This window comes from Motacilla alba, chromosome 2 (genome assembly GCF_015832195.1).
Source record: "Motacilla alba alba isolate MOTALB_02 chromosome 2, Motacilla_alba_V1.0_pri, whole genome shotgun sequence".
NCBI lineage: Eukaryota > Metazoa > Chordata > Aves > Passeriformes > Motacillidae > Motacilla > Motacilla alba.
The window spans coordinates 39,911,784-39,928,026 of NC_052017.1; the positions used below are offsets into that span (position 1 = coordinate 39,911,784).

Below are 16,243 nucleotides of genomic sequence, written 5' to 3' on the forward strand. Positions count from 1 at the left end.
TTTCCGGTGTCATTCTGCATTAATGTTATATAAAATCTTAGCAGCAGACAGTTAAAAAAATTATATTAACCCTTTCCTCCTAAATAAATGTTTCTAGATATTTCTTTTGAAATATATGAGTTTAAAAGAATGCTCAAAATAAAACATAAATGTTGTAACACCTTGTTGTAACAAAGTGGTTTAAATGTCAACATTTTACCCTTATGTAATATAGACATAAATGTATACATGCAAATATAGATAGCTGAATGAGATGAAGCAAAGCTCTATTATAATGATTCAGGTCCTCCAATCTACTTCCCTCATCTTTGCTTTTTTATGCCGTTAGTTCTCTTAAATCCACCTAATTAATGTTCTTGCTTTTTACTTCATTAAAAAATTAGTCTGCCATCAGATTTAAACAAAATTGGAAACATCCTCCTTGTTGTTCTGCCTGTGTTGTTATTTATTCCACTTAATTATACTTACATGATATATGTGAATTACTAGAGGCCTTTCTCTGTCTTTTGTTGAGGCTGTTCCAGATCGTACAAGCTTTCATACTCATATATGCCTAAAAATTGACCAAAACCCTGATTCAGTGATTAGATGATTAGTGACTGATTTGGGACTTTGCTGTTAAAATTTGAATGGACAAAAGATGTCACACATTCTCCCAAAGGGTGCAAAAGAGGAAGCAGTAAATTCTGTTACAAAGGCCGGGAAAGAACTGTACAATGTTTAAGTCACATAAGAAGCCTGATTCGGAGGTAATGGTGATTTTAGATCTTCCAAATAATAGTTTTCCTCCTTAGGTGAAAAACCATCTTTTTATTCCCAATATAGTAGATGAGATCCCTTTCTTTTATATCTATACTCATTAACTTACCCTCTCAGTATCTATGTAACAGTTCACTAGATGCTGAAAGCTGCACTTAAATAATCATGAAGCTACTTACAGGTGACTGGAACTTTTAAAATTTATTTTAAACTGAACAAATAATGTGCCTCCAAAAATATCTCTTGACAATCTTCGAAAGTTCTGAACTGTTCAGGTAGAATAGGGTAACTAATGTTGTAAGCTTCTGTACAAATCTTTTATTATTACTGTTTTTTTCCTGTTTCTCTTAGAAGGTTATGGCACCCGTACATGTTGGGATACAAAAGATATGACTGAATATACTGTATGGGAAATTTCCCTGAAGTGTATATTTTAAGCACAGAGCTGCAGAGGTCATCTACTGACATAGAAACATGAGACTCAAAATATGCCTTTTAAAGGAACTTCTAGGGTATTATTTTCCTGTTAATTCTCTAGCATTTTAACACCATTTAAGTCCTTACAGAGGGGTAAGAAATTCTACTCATCTTCAGGCTTTGGAAATACAGTCATCAACTCTAGAAACGCTTTGACTTGAGAAGCAGAGGTTTTAGACCAACTGGGAACAATGTGGCAGGACAGTGTCTGTTTATCCTCAGAGCCTTCTGCTGTGGCTTCTGGTCATCTTCTCTCTTCTGCCCAGTCTCTGTTAATTTCTCATCTGATTTTTGCAGCCTGGACACGATTGCTGTACTTATATTTTAAAATCTGGATTTTAACATTTTAACAAACATTTGGGAACATAAAAGGGGGCTCTGATTACATCAGGGAGAAAAGCAAAAGTAGAGGTTTCAATCTCCCCATTTACCTGTCAAGTTTATCATGTTGAAGTTCAATAGGAAGGATCTGAATTTTATTCATCCTGTTGGGCACTATGGGAAAAAAATCCCTTAGGATGAGTTGCAATGAGTTATTCCCCTAGCTGTCAGTGTTTCCTAAGTGAAGAAGTACAGCTCCACATGCCAGGCTCTGAGGAGCTTCAGCTGGATTTCCTCTCTTGAGGCTCAATGACTTCTCTTATTTGAGCACCCTCCAAAAGGATTCAAAAGATCTCTGCTTTCCACTTAGAGCCCCTCGATGTGTAGTATGTTTGGTTTATTTTTTCTCAGCAGTGTAATTTCATGACAACTGAAGCTATTTTCAGACCTGCTTGGGTTTTTCTTACTGCAGTAACCTTTCTAAAATGTAAGTAATTGGCATTTTGTTGTTGTTATTTTGGTTTGTCAGTTCATAAAGTATAAAATGCCAATCTGAAACACTTGTGGCTTGGCCAAAAGCAAGTCGGCCCTGTATCTTTAACTGGTAAGAATAAAAGGAGTGGTTTATAGTTTGAGGGAAAAGGACTGTTATGGGGAGGTTGCTTGTTTGCATTCAGATTGATACTTTATGATAAAAGTGTTATAATATATTTAGAAGCATTTGACTGATATTATCTTTACATTCAGTAGACAGTGATGCATGAGAGAGCTGTGTTTAACTCAAGAAGTAGTTTTGGCAAAGCTTTGTCAGGGATCTGTTTGCTCATACTCATGGTTTACTTTGAAGTCGTGAGCAGTCCCATTGTTCTGAATGCCGTGCAGACCAAAGCCAGAGAAGCTTTGCACGGTCAGATGTTCAGCATGAGTGCCTCATGTGTACCTTATGCTGCTCTATTCCTTCAGATTCACAGTGTTCCATTAACTTAATAGTATTTTTGTTTGTTTGTTGATGCCTGTGTATCCTTCATGCTAGTTTAGACTATAGGATTGTCAATAATCTGCAGAATTATTTGGATTTTAATAACCTTTCATTGCCTTTTTTTTTCCCAGGGAAATAAAAACAAAACTAAGCAAATCTTATAAGCTCTGATCCTGTAGCGTATTATCTTTTAGGTATTTATGTTGTATTTTATTTTGGGAATTTTAGTGTCATTTTTCATTGGGGTTTACTAATTTTTTAATGAAATCTGTAACTGTACATTCAGGTTTCTTGGAAGTCCTCACTACACTGAAATCATACAGTTTATAGTCAACTTCCCAGGTATAATTTGCTCATCCTTTTCTATAAGTTAATAATTTCTCTCTTCTCCAGTATGAGTGCCCAAAGCTTAAGGGAAGAAAAAGCAGCTTTTCCTGACAACTCAATAGCCCTGTGTGCATGTTCCTCTGTTCTGTATTTGATACTCAACAGATATCTGAGGCAGTTGAAATTGATTTGGAATACCCTGAGAGAAGGTCTTGAAAATGTCTTCTTATTTTCTTTTTCTCTTTGCAGTTCATTCTGCTTTCTCTTTTGTTTTTTTGTCTGTCCTACTGAAGTAATGGAATTGTTAGACTGTCTATTACATTTCTAAAGGATCAGTTGAGTACTGGAAAAGACAGAGGATATTAGCCTTTTCACATTCAAATGTGTCATATACAATATATGTGGTTCTATGGATAATTAATTTGAGTGAAAGGCCTGTCTGTGTATGATTTCACTGAGTAAGAAATAGCTTTTCTTTCCTGGATTTCCTGGCTATCAGTTTGCTCCTTATTTTTAAAATGTTCATGGAGCATTTTCAGCCCAACTGAAACCTTTGGCAAGTCCTGATTCGAATAGCAAAATTCATATCAGGTTTTCATTTCAATTTAACAAGATGATTTTGTCTGTTCTATTTATCTGCCTTTTGCTTCATCCTCCTGTGTTCCCTTGGTTGGATCTTTAGGGCTATGTTGTCTGTAATGTCCCTCAAGTGATCAAACGTGTTGGTGCTTAACAGATAATGAGAGTTCAGGTGCGATATTGAAAAGTGAGCTATAGTTTTCCCTATATTACTTAATTCCATAAGAAATGGTGCTGAGCTTCAGATTGTTGTGCTGGAAATTATAACTCCATGGTCAAAGAAAGCGAGCTGTTTTATTGTCAAGGGAGCAGGAGCCTGTTCACCAATCAGCAGTAAAACAATTTATGGGAGGAGTATTTGTTTCTCGAGCAGAAAATAAAAACTGTTTGCAGGGTATTGTAGCTAATGACAGGATGGATAAATCATGTACCTGCAGAACTCCTGGTATACAATAGATATAACATTATGGGAAGGAAATCATAGCTTTGATAAATGTCCTAATCCCACGGTGAGGTTTACAAAAGCATGCAAGCCCATCCACAGGAGTTAGCCGGAGAATGGTACATTGGTTAGTTTTGTAGGATTTATAGAATTCTTCCCAGTGGCCAAATGTGTTTCATAACTGCATTCATTCAGTAAAATAAGCATTTTCTGTACATGAAGGCTTGTTATATGCATGTGATGCTGGAATCAACACTTGCCCTACTGCAGCCAAGGAAAGAAATTTGACTATATTTGGTAGTATTGTAAAAGTGATGTTGTGCTATGGACATTTTTCAGTTGTTCATAAGCATCCCTCCTCCCTTGTATCTCAGTCCAGATTACATTCACTGGTTAATTTTTCAGATTTGCTTAAATTGTCAGCCAGTTGTTACTCTTGGGGTTGTCTAAAAAAACCTGTGTATTGCAGATCTAGTGTGAGGAAAATGCATTTTGTATCCAAGACAGTGGTTGATTTATTGTTCATGGAGTAATTCAATATACATGAAGTAAACAGATACATCAGAAAAAATGTTAAGATCTTGTAGAACATAGTGAAAAATACCTTTGGGTACCGTAAAAGGGGAAGCAATTCAAGTGGTAATAAAATAATTATTTTTCTCCCCAAACTATCAAAAAATAATGAGTTTCACAAAAGATGTTAGCTGTCTGTAAAATGTCCCAACTTGGCACACAGGTAAATGCTAAAATCAGTCATTATTCTGTAAAGCTCCTGAACTTGTGTTGCAGTTGGTGTTACACAGAAAAAATAAGATGCAGGTATAAGTGGTTTGTTGGCTTACAGCAGAATTGATAGAAGAGCCCTGTGTACTTGGAAATGTGATCCTAAGGAAATACATTTATAACAATAATTTTATTTTTCAGTTTTTACAGCACCCTGTTTTGTTCTGTGGTTTACCAAGAGAATGCTATATAAGTCCCAAATACTGCTGTGTATTTAGCAGAAAATTCCTTAAAGAGTGGCAACAGACACATGAGGCAGGAATTCTTAGGCCTAGTAAAATATTACTCTGGAGATCTGTCAGTAATATGTTTTGTATGTTATCAACAAATACCCTTAATAATAGAGTTCACCAATAAGACTTTCTGATCTAGAACAAATTCTTCGCCTCTGTGACTTATGTGCTCAACAGCTGCTGGTGGAAGAACGTTGTTTTCTCCACTCACTCTGTGCAGATGAGCTCTATATGCATTCGTAGGAGTATTGCACTGAGTGGTTTATTTTATGTGGGTGACTTCTTTAGAAATCAGAAGTATTCAGGTCATCTGTGAAAGGGTCTTAGCCTGTGCTATCATACCAGAGTTTACTAGAAACACTCAGTTCATGCTCATCTTGGGTTAAAACAATGCTTCACTGCTTTAAATTGCAACTGTGATGTTTTAAAAAAGGCTGGAATAAATTTAACAAATGCTCGTGTGATTTATTTTCAGAAAAAAATTACTTAATGACCTTCCATTAGAAGGTCACAGACAGTGTCCTTCTGAGGTTGTTATGATTTAAATTTATCACAATACATTGACTAAATAATATTCTGAACAGAAGAAACTTTGACATGGCCTTACTTGGAGTCAAGATACTCACTGTGTTTATAAGTAAATCAAAGGTTTCAACTAGACCAAAAAGAATCCCATCTACCAGAAATACATTTTAATCCCTGTTTACTTTTTACAAAGAGGGTAACAAAGTTAAACAAATAAAATACATACGTTTTAGAAAGTCACCTTTCATTTTCCTTTCTGTGGAAGGAAGACATACAAATGAGTGGTCCAGAAGCATGAATGTCCCTATTCTCTATGGCTTGGTACTACATGGGTAACAAAACCATTAGAAGCATCTCTTATGTATGCAAAATTCCTTTTCTTATTCTGGAGAAATCAATTTGAAGTACAGGAGCATTTCTTGAGTCTCTTGGCCTTTGCATTGACTGTGCCTGCTGAGAACTGGTGGTGGCAGTGCTTTTGGAGAGGGGCGTGTGTGCAGAAGTTGACTGAAACACAGAGAGAGGTCTCTTGCTTTAGAGAATCATCAGGTAAGAGCAACTTTTTTGGTGTGTCCCACACAGGTTGCCAAGAGGTTTTAAGGCTTTAATCTGGATTACCTATCTGGTCTATCTCCTATTACTAATTCTTTGCCCCTGATGTGGATGCTAAGATGGCAGAAAACCAGCCTCTTCACGGCCTCTTCCTCAAGCTGTGAAGGCCTTCATTTTTTCAGCTACTCTGCTCACTCTCTTGTAACTACAAGAGCAATGTTTCATATTTTGCCCAGGAAAAAAAATGCTCTTGGGATTCAAGTAACAGTTAAAAGTACAACATGAATTACAGTGTTGTCACTGGAAATGACAGCAATTCTAACCAGAAAGTGTGAAAGCCATATATATTTTGTTTTCAAGGCATAATAACTCTGGGGGAAAATAATGAATGGCTAAATCTTTTTCTGGACTACATTCCTTGAGTTATTTGAGACCTATCCTAAAAAGTTTCCCAAGTTAGCATTTGTACAGGGCCCCAGCTGTAAGTATTCCAGCTGTGCAGACCTGGGTCCCTTTCACCTGGCTGGCAGGGAGCCTGCCTGCCAAGCAAGGCAATCCCATGGAGAACATTCCTCTCTCACTTACTGGGAGGGGGCAGATGGGCTGCACATCCTGGCTTTTGGCAAGATGTGGGCAAGTGTTCAGTGCTCCACTGGATGAGCTGTAATCTTACATGTATGCCGAGGTATGAAATACAGCCTCATCATTTCTCTGTGGTTTCAGTGGAATGCTATTTCTCTCAGTTGATCCTGTTTTTCCAGGTAGAGCATATTGAGTTTCAATCCCATGTCTGGAAAAACAATGTTTCTCTCAAATTTGGTCATGTCTCTAAAGTTTTGTTTTAAAGGTTATGAGACAAACTTGATAAACTTGAAATCTGCAATGGCCAAATATTAAAAACTCATTTCTTACTGAAACAGATGGAATCTGGTCCTAGACTGTAAAAGATTTGCAAGCCATGGTGAGTGATTATGTCGGGAAAAGTAGCTGCACAAAATTCCTCTTTTTTGCCATTAAAAAAAACTCCAAAACCAATCTGCAGTATCTTCCATGTTTAGTTTTCATAACAACCCCAAAAGAAAAAGAAAACCTTCACTCTTCAGTTTCCCAAATCTTTAAGGTCTCTCAGGGGGATTTTGTGATGAACTAACTTCAGATTTGGTTTGCCAGTTTCATATTTTCTCTGAGCATAAAAAAGCCCCTCAACATTTTAGCTCATGCAATAATGTTCCAAGGAAGCTATTTTCATTTCTTACTTTTACAGGTTATAGGAAACCTTTGATTTCTAGTATGGAAACAGTAGTATTTGTAAAGCATCCAAACTTTTAAGAGCACAGGACTGTGCTTTGCATCATGGCCTGATCCAAATACAGGCATATAGAGTTCCTGGAAGCAGTACCTCCAGAATGGCAGTTTCTCTTCTTGGCTTTTCTCATCTTCTGTAATCATTTTAGCATCCAAAATAGGGGATGTCAAATCCCTTGAAGAGATATGGGAAGAGGGTGGATACCCTTTCAATCACAATTCCTTCCAGAAAAAAAAACCCAGAAGATGCAGTTGAAGGCAGAACCATTCTATAATGAAAATCCAGGGGATTGAAAACAGCTCAGATTGTGTGGGCTAAGAAAATGACATCATAGCTCTGTAAAGTTGCTTTTAAAAAATGAGGAAAAAATGGGAGGCTGAATTCAGATGTTTACACCTCTTTAATCCCATTTGTTTGTTGGTTTTGGTTTTGTTTTTTAAAGTCAATGTTAGTCAAGAGGTAGTGTGGAGGAGAACATTTGAGCCTCCTCCTTCCTTTGGAGTGCCAAAGCAAATAATAATCATGGCATCTTGGAATGTTTGGCAGAAAGGTGTCTGATAGATGTAGTAATTCTTGCATTTGACTGGTGTAGAAATTCAGAAGTTAGCACATAGTTTTCCTGTTAGTTTACTGCATGATGACACTGAAATGCCAAGGAGTGGAGGGCATGGTGTGATGACATGAAGACTAAGGCTCTGTCAGAACTATCAGTTTTGTTTAATGTCCTAGTCAAAGGGAGTGCTTTATTCGCGTATGAATAGAAAGGAGAGGCTGCTAGTTCTTACATCCACTGTAAACTTATTTAAAACTTGGAAATGTTACACCAGTCAAAAATATCACCAGCGTTTAAAATGTGCACAGTGCTTTGATGATAAAAAGTGTTCCATAAATACTATGTTCTATTTTTTCCACTGTTAGACTTCACACATCAGCTATTACAAGAACTAAAGCAGTTAAGCTCAAGAAGTACTAATAATACTAATAACACTTTCCACTTCACTCATGCTTATGTCCAAATCTATTCAAATCTTTTACAAACACAAGGAAAAGGTTACTCTAAAAAGTTTTAAAGTAAGATTCTCCATACTTACAAACCAGAGAAATTAAGGCACAGGAAAAAAAAAAAAAAAAAAAGAAAAAAAAAAGTTACACTTTAAAGTATGCTTAGACATTTTAATTTTACTGATCTCAATTTTACATTACGTTAGGCCTTTGGGGTATGAAGGCACTGGACTGGCTTACTCAAGGAAAAGAAAATTCTCCTCTTGCTTTATAATATTTCTTGTTTCTGGCAAGACATAACAAGGAGGGCAAAAGTTTTTGTAGGCTTTTTTGGGTTGGTTTTGGGTTTGGTGGTGGGTTTTGTTTGTTTTAATCTGATAATTTTCTGCATAAGTTTTCTGAGAGAAGGTGACTGGTCCCAGAAGTGGCAGTGGTGGGCTGCCATTGACAACCTAAGAGCTGTAAATAAGACATTAGGATTATGGGGAGACATGATTCCTTTTCTTGATGGAATCAGTAGTTAAGGGGAAAGAGACACACTTCTAAATCCTGAGTAAAAGCTCACGTGCCACAAGACCTGCCAGTTTGTGGTGAATTTATCTTTGCTGGCCGCTATATGCTCAACGGGGTGGAAAATAAGGTGGAAAAGCTCGTGGGTCAAGATAAAGACAGGGTGATCATTTAGCAATTACCTTCACAGGCAAAACCAGACTCCGTGTGGGAAAAATAACTTACTACCAGTTAAAATAAGTTGGCATAGTGAGAAGAAAGGGGAAATTATGACAATAATACCCACCCCTTCTTCACCCTGCCTTTTTCCCAGGCTCAGTTTCACTCTTCTGTTCCTGAGCCTGCTTCCCATCCCTGCTGGCACAGGGAGGTTGGGTGTTCTCCCTCTCCTGCTCCTCATGCTCATCCTATGCTCCAGTGTAGGCCACAGCTCCTTCAGGACCACTCCACCTCCTCCAGCATGGGTTTCTTCACAGATCCTGTCCCACACTTGCTCTAGGTGGGCTCTCCAGGGGCTAAGAGGAGCCTCCTCACCCTCCTCCTGCTCTCCCCCGATGCTCACAGGCATGTTTCTCACCTTTTCCCTCACTCCCAGGCAGTTTTGCTCTTTCCAAAATCCATTTTCCCAGAGGCAGCAGGGCGCAGCTGGGCCCTGAAGTGTGTGGGTGGCCGGGAGCCAGGCGGGAGTGGCTGTGTATGGCAGGGTACAGTCCCAGCCTCACCTGGCAGGGTCTGTCCTGCACTGCCAGCACCCAGGCACCCGCCCCCAGGCACCATTGTCCCCTTCCAGCTCTCCCAGTTGGTCCAGTGTCTTTCCCACAGCTGCCTCTTCACTATGCTGAGAAGGCTGCAGAGGTATGCAGCATTTTGTTGAGCAGAGAAAAATCAAACATCAACTTTTGGAGTCCCTGGTCTCACATCCTTGCTCCCTGACCACCTGCGGGACCGGGCTGTCCTGGGACTTTGTGGCTGGTGGTGCAGAGATCCCTATATTCTGGCAGACAAGCTGTATTTCGTCAAGATTTCAAAGCCAATTATCCTGTCTCCACTGACTTTGGCTTTTTTTTTGCTATGTTTTGGGTTTTTTCTGGAGGGGATCCAGCAGCAAGAGAGCAGCTTTTATGGATTCAGACATGGTGGTCCCTGACCAGAGCTATTCAGAGCAGAGGGATCTCCTCTCAGGGACCTTTCACCCATAGCTCCCGGCCACCCTGAGGGGTCTGTGGGTTCTCATTTTGTGCCTCTGCATCCTGAGAGATCTGCATGGGAAGGACACCCTCTGCATCCTTGGTGCTCTGAAAGCCTTACTGTTCCACATGCACCCCGTGTGTGGTAGGAGCTGGGTGGAGGAATAGAAATGGGGTAGAGGGGCTCAGCTCTGTGCCTGGATTTAGCACTGGGGCTGAACCGTGTCTCCAGCACGGGGACAGAATGGGGAGGGCATTTTGTGTGGCACACAAACAAAAGCCAGGCAGCAGGCAGAAGGCTGTCCAGCAACTCAGGCAGGCTGTGTGAAGAACAGGCTCATTTTTGCTCCTTTTCTCTCAGAAGTGAACGGGGATTGTGCACATCAGAGTAGTGCCAGTAGCAGATCCCTCCTTACTGTAGTGGAGTTCACTGCTGTTGTGAAAATAATCAGTTAACAATTATCACAACTGGCAATGCACCTTTACATCCCATCAGCCACGGATACCTTCCACCGGTCCATACAATGAAAACCCATCAGAAATAATAGGAAGGAGCAAAGTTATTATTAGGATAGAATAGCTCAGTGTTCACAGAATATTCAATGGCGGATCGACTTCTTAAGAGGAGTTAATAAGCAGCCACACTTGAATATCTGACACTTATGAAGGGGAGAAATGTACACAGAAAAGTACATTAGGACTAAAAACCTGCTTGATCTGGCCAAAACAAAACCTAGCCTTCATCTCTTATGTAGAAGCAAGTCTACCAGGGCCCAGAAAGAAAGACTTGTCTTTGAGGAGTGATCTGAAAGATAAGTAATATGTCAAAGGAAAGAAAATGGAGTTTCTGCTCTTCGGGGAAAGAGGGTAAAAGGGGAAAGAAAAAAAAAGAAAAACCCCGCATTAAAACTCCTCAGTTGTTTTGGTTTTTTTTTTATTTTTTTTGGGTTTTGGTTGGATTTTTTTTTTTTTTTTTTTTTTTTTTTTGCCTAGCTGTAGCTATAGCCTCTTTCCTTTGATTTGTCATGATTTAAATTCATACAAAAAGATTTATTTCAAATAAGCCCCTTTAACTGTAGGGGCAGATATTTTTTTCTCCTAAAGCCTTTTGTAAGAACAAAGTAACCACTTGTCACACACAGTGACTAATGAGAGTTTAGTGTGGGTTTTAGTGTTCATTCATACGCTTTGTGTTCAGCTAGTCGTAAGTTAAATCTTTAGAAATCACACCGCAGGAATCGTTCTCTTAGGAGTGGGGGCGGGAGGCGAATCTGTCGAGATATTGAGAGCTGGTGAGCGGAAACTGCTCTTTTCAGGCTTCCTAATCGGCGGCACAGGAAATAAACACATGCAGGAAGTCGTTTGGCCTTTTCTTGAACTTAAAGTTTATACAGCAATTGATAACTGAGGCAAACTTTGTGTACTTAAACTTTTGAAAATTAAATTAAATGAAGAGGGCATGTTCAGCCCATGCCAGCATGGCCTGTAGTTTCTGCAAGCAGCTGGTCTAAATACAGTATTAAAAATTGGAAAGACTACAGCGTATATATTTTTGCAGCTAGAATGTGTCCTTGAAACCTTTTTGTATGTCTTCTCTCTGTCCTCTTTTACTTCCATTTCTCTAATTCTCTCCCAATGAAACTGAGCTGAAGCATTGAAATCAAACTGAAAGTCATGTTTATGAAGCTGTTTTTCATGCCTCTACATCAGACTCTGCTTTTTCATCCTTTCCCTGACCTTCTCATTTATCTTGTAAGCACTTCAGGGTAAGAATGGTCTTGGATCATGTGAAACACCTCGTTTGATGGTGGCCCATATTGATATTTGGTTAATGCTACACATATGATGTATAAAAGTTGTCTTTGAAAGGAGGGTAAAAATAAATGAAGTGTCATTCTTGAGTATAGCTTTTGAAATTGATAGCATCAATTTGCTAACAGGGATGTTTATAAGCATTTCTAAGAAATATTATTTGTGCTCGAATTTGTCGAGTTTTCACTGTATAAACAAGGTCACCGTAAATTTAGTGCTCTAAAAAGAATAGGTTTAGTTTTATAATAACTACTATTAGCTGGGGTAAATTTGCATGGGAAATTTAGAACACCTTTGCCAATAAAAAGAAGGCAAGCAAAATCCAAATGAAGAGCAGAATATGGAATAAAAAGTACATTTGCATGTCTTTGAAGACCAACCTAAATACCTGCTAAAAATGCATCCACTCGTATGCATCTTCTACTCTTTTGAAAATTGATTCTTTTTTGCTGCCCTAATAAACCACCCTTAACAGTGCAGATGTTTATTAGGAATATTTTGCATAAAACATAGAAACAGAAAGCAACAATTAAAGTAAAATGAGAGAAGGACAGAAAGAATGCGTGTGACTCACATATCTGTAGTCCAGATGAAATCATTGAATTAAAAAAGAAAAAAAATCAAGATTTAAGATTTTTTTTCCTAAGTAATTAGAACATCATTAAATTTTATAGTGCGCTTTGAAGGTTGCATATTTGATGTGTAGCTTTGTGATGGCTCAACCTTAGCTAGCCACTAGATGGGATTTCAAGTCTTCAAGAAATAGATCTAAATGTTGGCCCCAGTGCCATTTACTGTAAAATGGCCATAAGTGATCAGTTGTTCAATAAATGTCAATATAATAAAAATATATGGAAGTTTCTACAATTAATCTTGGAATTGTACCTTCTACACATTTTCAGAACATCCCCTTACTTCTATCACGTATCGATTGTCCATTTGATTTATATCCCAGCCTGAAGTTCAACAGTCATCAGGCCTCCTTTTGGGCATTACAGTGACGTAGCTCTTTCACTGATATCTTTGATGGAATCCATTTTTTGCTTTTCCCAGCTCCTTACAGGAAACATTCAAGTTAGTTCCAGACCGTGTGGAATTATATGTATGCACAACGATGATTTATAGCTGCGTTATTTGTATTCTTCCCTAAAAGCTATTTTTACGTTGCATTTCTTTCTTTTTTGATAGTCCAGCTCCACAGTGAGAACGTACCAAAACAGTAAATCAAGAGTGACCATGAGCCCTGGCTTTAGCTCCCAGTGGAATAGCAGCCAACCTGCTTGGAATACATACACCTTTCCAAGAGCAAGCTTGCACTACCAGTCTCATGCTAGCTACACCTACTGTGCTGGACATCCTGCTGTAAGTAATGAAAACCTTTTCTGCAGTTACCTGAATGAGCTCTGTGATTCCCTGGGAGGTGGAGGTGGGGCTGGTGGTTCAGGACCCTTCTCCAGCAGTCTTTATGTCCAATGCCAGACAGAACAGCCCGCTAATACTAACCCCAACTGTAAAAAAAATGTTAGAATGAGTCTTAGACATAAGCAAATGTGAAAGTTTTATGCCTCAGTACAAATATATATTTTTTGTACATTTAGAATTCTTTCTCCTTGCATGAAATTATTGTTTATGCCTGGGTTTTGGTGTCAGAAACATAGTCTGAAAAGCAGTATTACAGATGGCCTCATTTCTGTTTCTGGTGAGCCTGTAAGATGAATGAATTATTCTTTCTATTTCAGACATTTTAAATTGTCTGGATTAGTCAGAGAAGGACTCTTCTCATCATTAGGTTTGTTTTGACTCACTACTTTATCATTAATGTGATCAGTGGTGAACATGCAATCTTGTTGCTAAGCAAAGACTACTGGTCTTCTATAATTGCATGAACTGGTGGCCAAAAGGAATGGAGAAGGGTGGCTCAGTGTTGTTGTGTGTTTTAATTTGACAGTCATGAAAGGGTCACAACTATAGGCTGACAGTGACTTTTCTCATATTGGTATTGTTGACTGCTTATAGCAGAGCCCTTTCATTCATGTAGTTTCTGGTTTTGAAAGACCCCAAGAGAGTTAATGGGGGAAAATCTCATTAGTGTAAGCAATCTTCCTTTCTTCCCCACTCCACACTCTGTTGTTTTAATGTTTGGATTTGAACTTAGCTTTGGACATTTGGTTATAGAACTTCTTGAAAGACATAGCATCTTAACCTCCTGCTGTGTGTATGTAATGAAGTTTTGCCATCCTATAGTGAATTCCAGTAGGGAAATGGGAAAGTGCAGCTTTTGGTACAGAATGGAAATTGTGCTATGCAGTCTTATTGCAAGATCTTTGTGAATTGATTTAGATTTGCTATCTTACCTGCCAGCAGACTTCTGGCCAGAAGTTTGGTTTAGGAATTGTCTCAAACATTAACAGGGTAATTAAAATAAAGGAGAAGAATAAATTTGCAAAATCTTACTTTTTTTCTGGGATGATGAGTTCTCAGAATAAATTAAACATCTCTATGGATTCTTCTGTTTGCTCACTTCCATTATGGTGTCACTGAAAATGATAAAAACTGTTGTGAAGAAATAAAAAGTATTTGACATCACAAGGGCACAGATATTTCCCTTGTTTAGAGTGATGGCTCAAAGAGAATCCCATGACAGCTTAATTTATCTTAAACTGTGGGTATTCAAATCATTAACTGCTCCTTAGCTTTGATCAGTTAGAATAAACACTATCCCCTCTATGACTCAAGCTTTGACTCTGCTTAGTAAAAGAGCATACAAGAAGAATCCTGTACTTCCTGGAAGAGAGCTTAAAATTTGAATTGAAATTTCAGTCTTTTCAAGCTACTTCCACAGTTCCTCTTTCCTTTGTTTAGACCAAAGTTGAGGGTAGCTCCACTAGAATTGTAGTACAATATCTGTAGGTTATACATATACAATCTGTATGATATTTGTTTCCATTGAGCATCTTAATATGTAGTCACTGGAAACGATACATCAGTCTGGAAGTTGATTTATCTGATTGCTGGAAAGCAGGGATTTTAGAATGTGCAGAATTGCATAAACCTTTGAGCAGATTGGTTGATTAGCCCTGCCCTCAGTATCCCTGGGTTCAAACATTTGCAAAACTTGGCACATTTCTCGGTTCTGGCTCATCTGAGGAGCTGTTGCAGCGCTACTCAGGAGAGACTGGACAGATTTCTTAAGCTGGTGGTAAGAAGCTGTAACAGGTTAGCTGCCATTGCAGCGCCAACCACTTGTGATCACACGCTTTTTCCGTACCTTCCCTACTTCTGTATTCTCTGAGGGAGAGTCCATAAGCAAGGCCTGGGCAAGGCACTCCAGGATATTCAGCTCTTCCCTTCTGCAGCATCAAATGAATTTCAAGTTTCCAAGGGAAAAAAAAAAACCTTAATATTTGGTTGTATATCTGTTTCATTGTATATGACAAAGTTGGACTTTGTCTGGTTCCTGTTTCTAACTTGGATTTGTTTAATCTGGGCTCAAACCAACCCTTTTATGGTAAATGACAATAATAAAAGCTGGATATGAGTGAGCTCCTTTATTTGTGAATCTTCCCAGTATTACGTGCTCAACTGGATATCTACTTTACTTCAGAGGATTTTATTTGCCCTCATCTGACACAGGTTCACCAGAACAAGTTGTAGATTGTAGAGCTGTATGAAGCTGTTTCTGCAAAGCCTTCCACATGGAATATGTCTAAAGATCATTGCAGTTCCTTGACACTTTGGAGGCTAACAAACTTACAAGCACTGTGCAAGTTCAAGGCAGACAAATGTCAGGGAGTTGGATCTACCCTTGGAGTACTTAAAGATATTAGTCCCTGCAGACAGCGCCAAGAGAAAAGCTCTGGATTTCTCTACTGTTTGGAGAAAAGCTGAAGGAGACAAAAAAAGATTAATTTTAATTGGGCCAAATGTAACTAAAAAAAAAATCAATTCTCTAATTTATTTTTTTTTTAATCTAAATGAAAGAAAAAATATCTTACACAGTGCAGTGTTAAGAGACCCTTATGACTCTGGCTGGTCCTGAGTATGTCAGAGCCAAAGGTGGGGTTTTTATTTTGTTTTATCAGAGAGCACCCTTGGCATCTCTCTTCCACAGTGCTGCAACCATTGATTAAAAACAGTCCTTCCACCATAGGAAAGAAAAGAACAGGAAGTTTGTTTAAACAGGGTAATTTTTCAGCTCTTGAATTATCTAAGAGAAAAACAGACTGCATACCAACACAGTCAACAGTGCAATGCAGTTTTTGAACAAACAAGAAGGTGCTAATTTCTAGCTATACTGGGAAGCAGGATACCCTGCAGGATCTGTGTATACTAATATAAATGATAATGTGGTAGATGGTCCTTACATAGTAAATTATTTTTGGTAATAGGGGCTTGAAATTCTGGCATTCACACTCAGAGGCTTACAGCCAGAAAAATACAGCATGTATT

The 16,243-nt window shown here is 38.5% G+C and overlaps 1 protein-coding gene across 4 annotated transcripts in view; it reads left to right on the plus strand.

The window, feature by feature from the left end:
* Window positions 1–16,243, plus strand: part of RBMS3 (RNA binding motif single stranded interacting protein 3) — a 705,955-nt gene that overhangs the window by 201,014 nt on the left and 488,698 nt on the right. For all 4 annotated transcript variants that reach the window (XM_038127643.1, XM_038127644.1, XM_038127646.1 and 1 more), the window contains one exon: window positions 12,983–13,156. In XM_038127643.1, coding sequence (XP_037983571.1) covers window positions 12,983–13,156 — 174 coding nt within the window. The remainder of the gene's footprint in view (window positions 1–12,982; window positions 13,157–16,243) is intronic.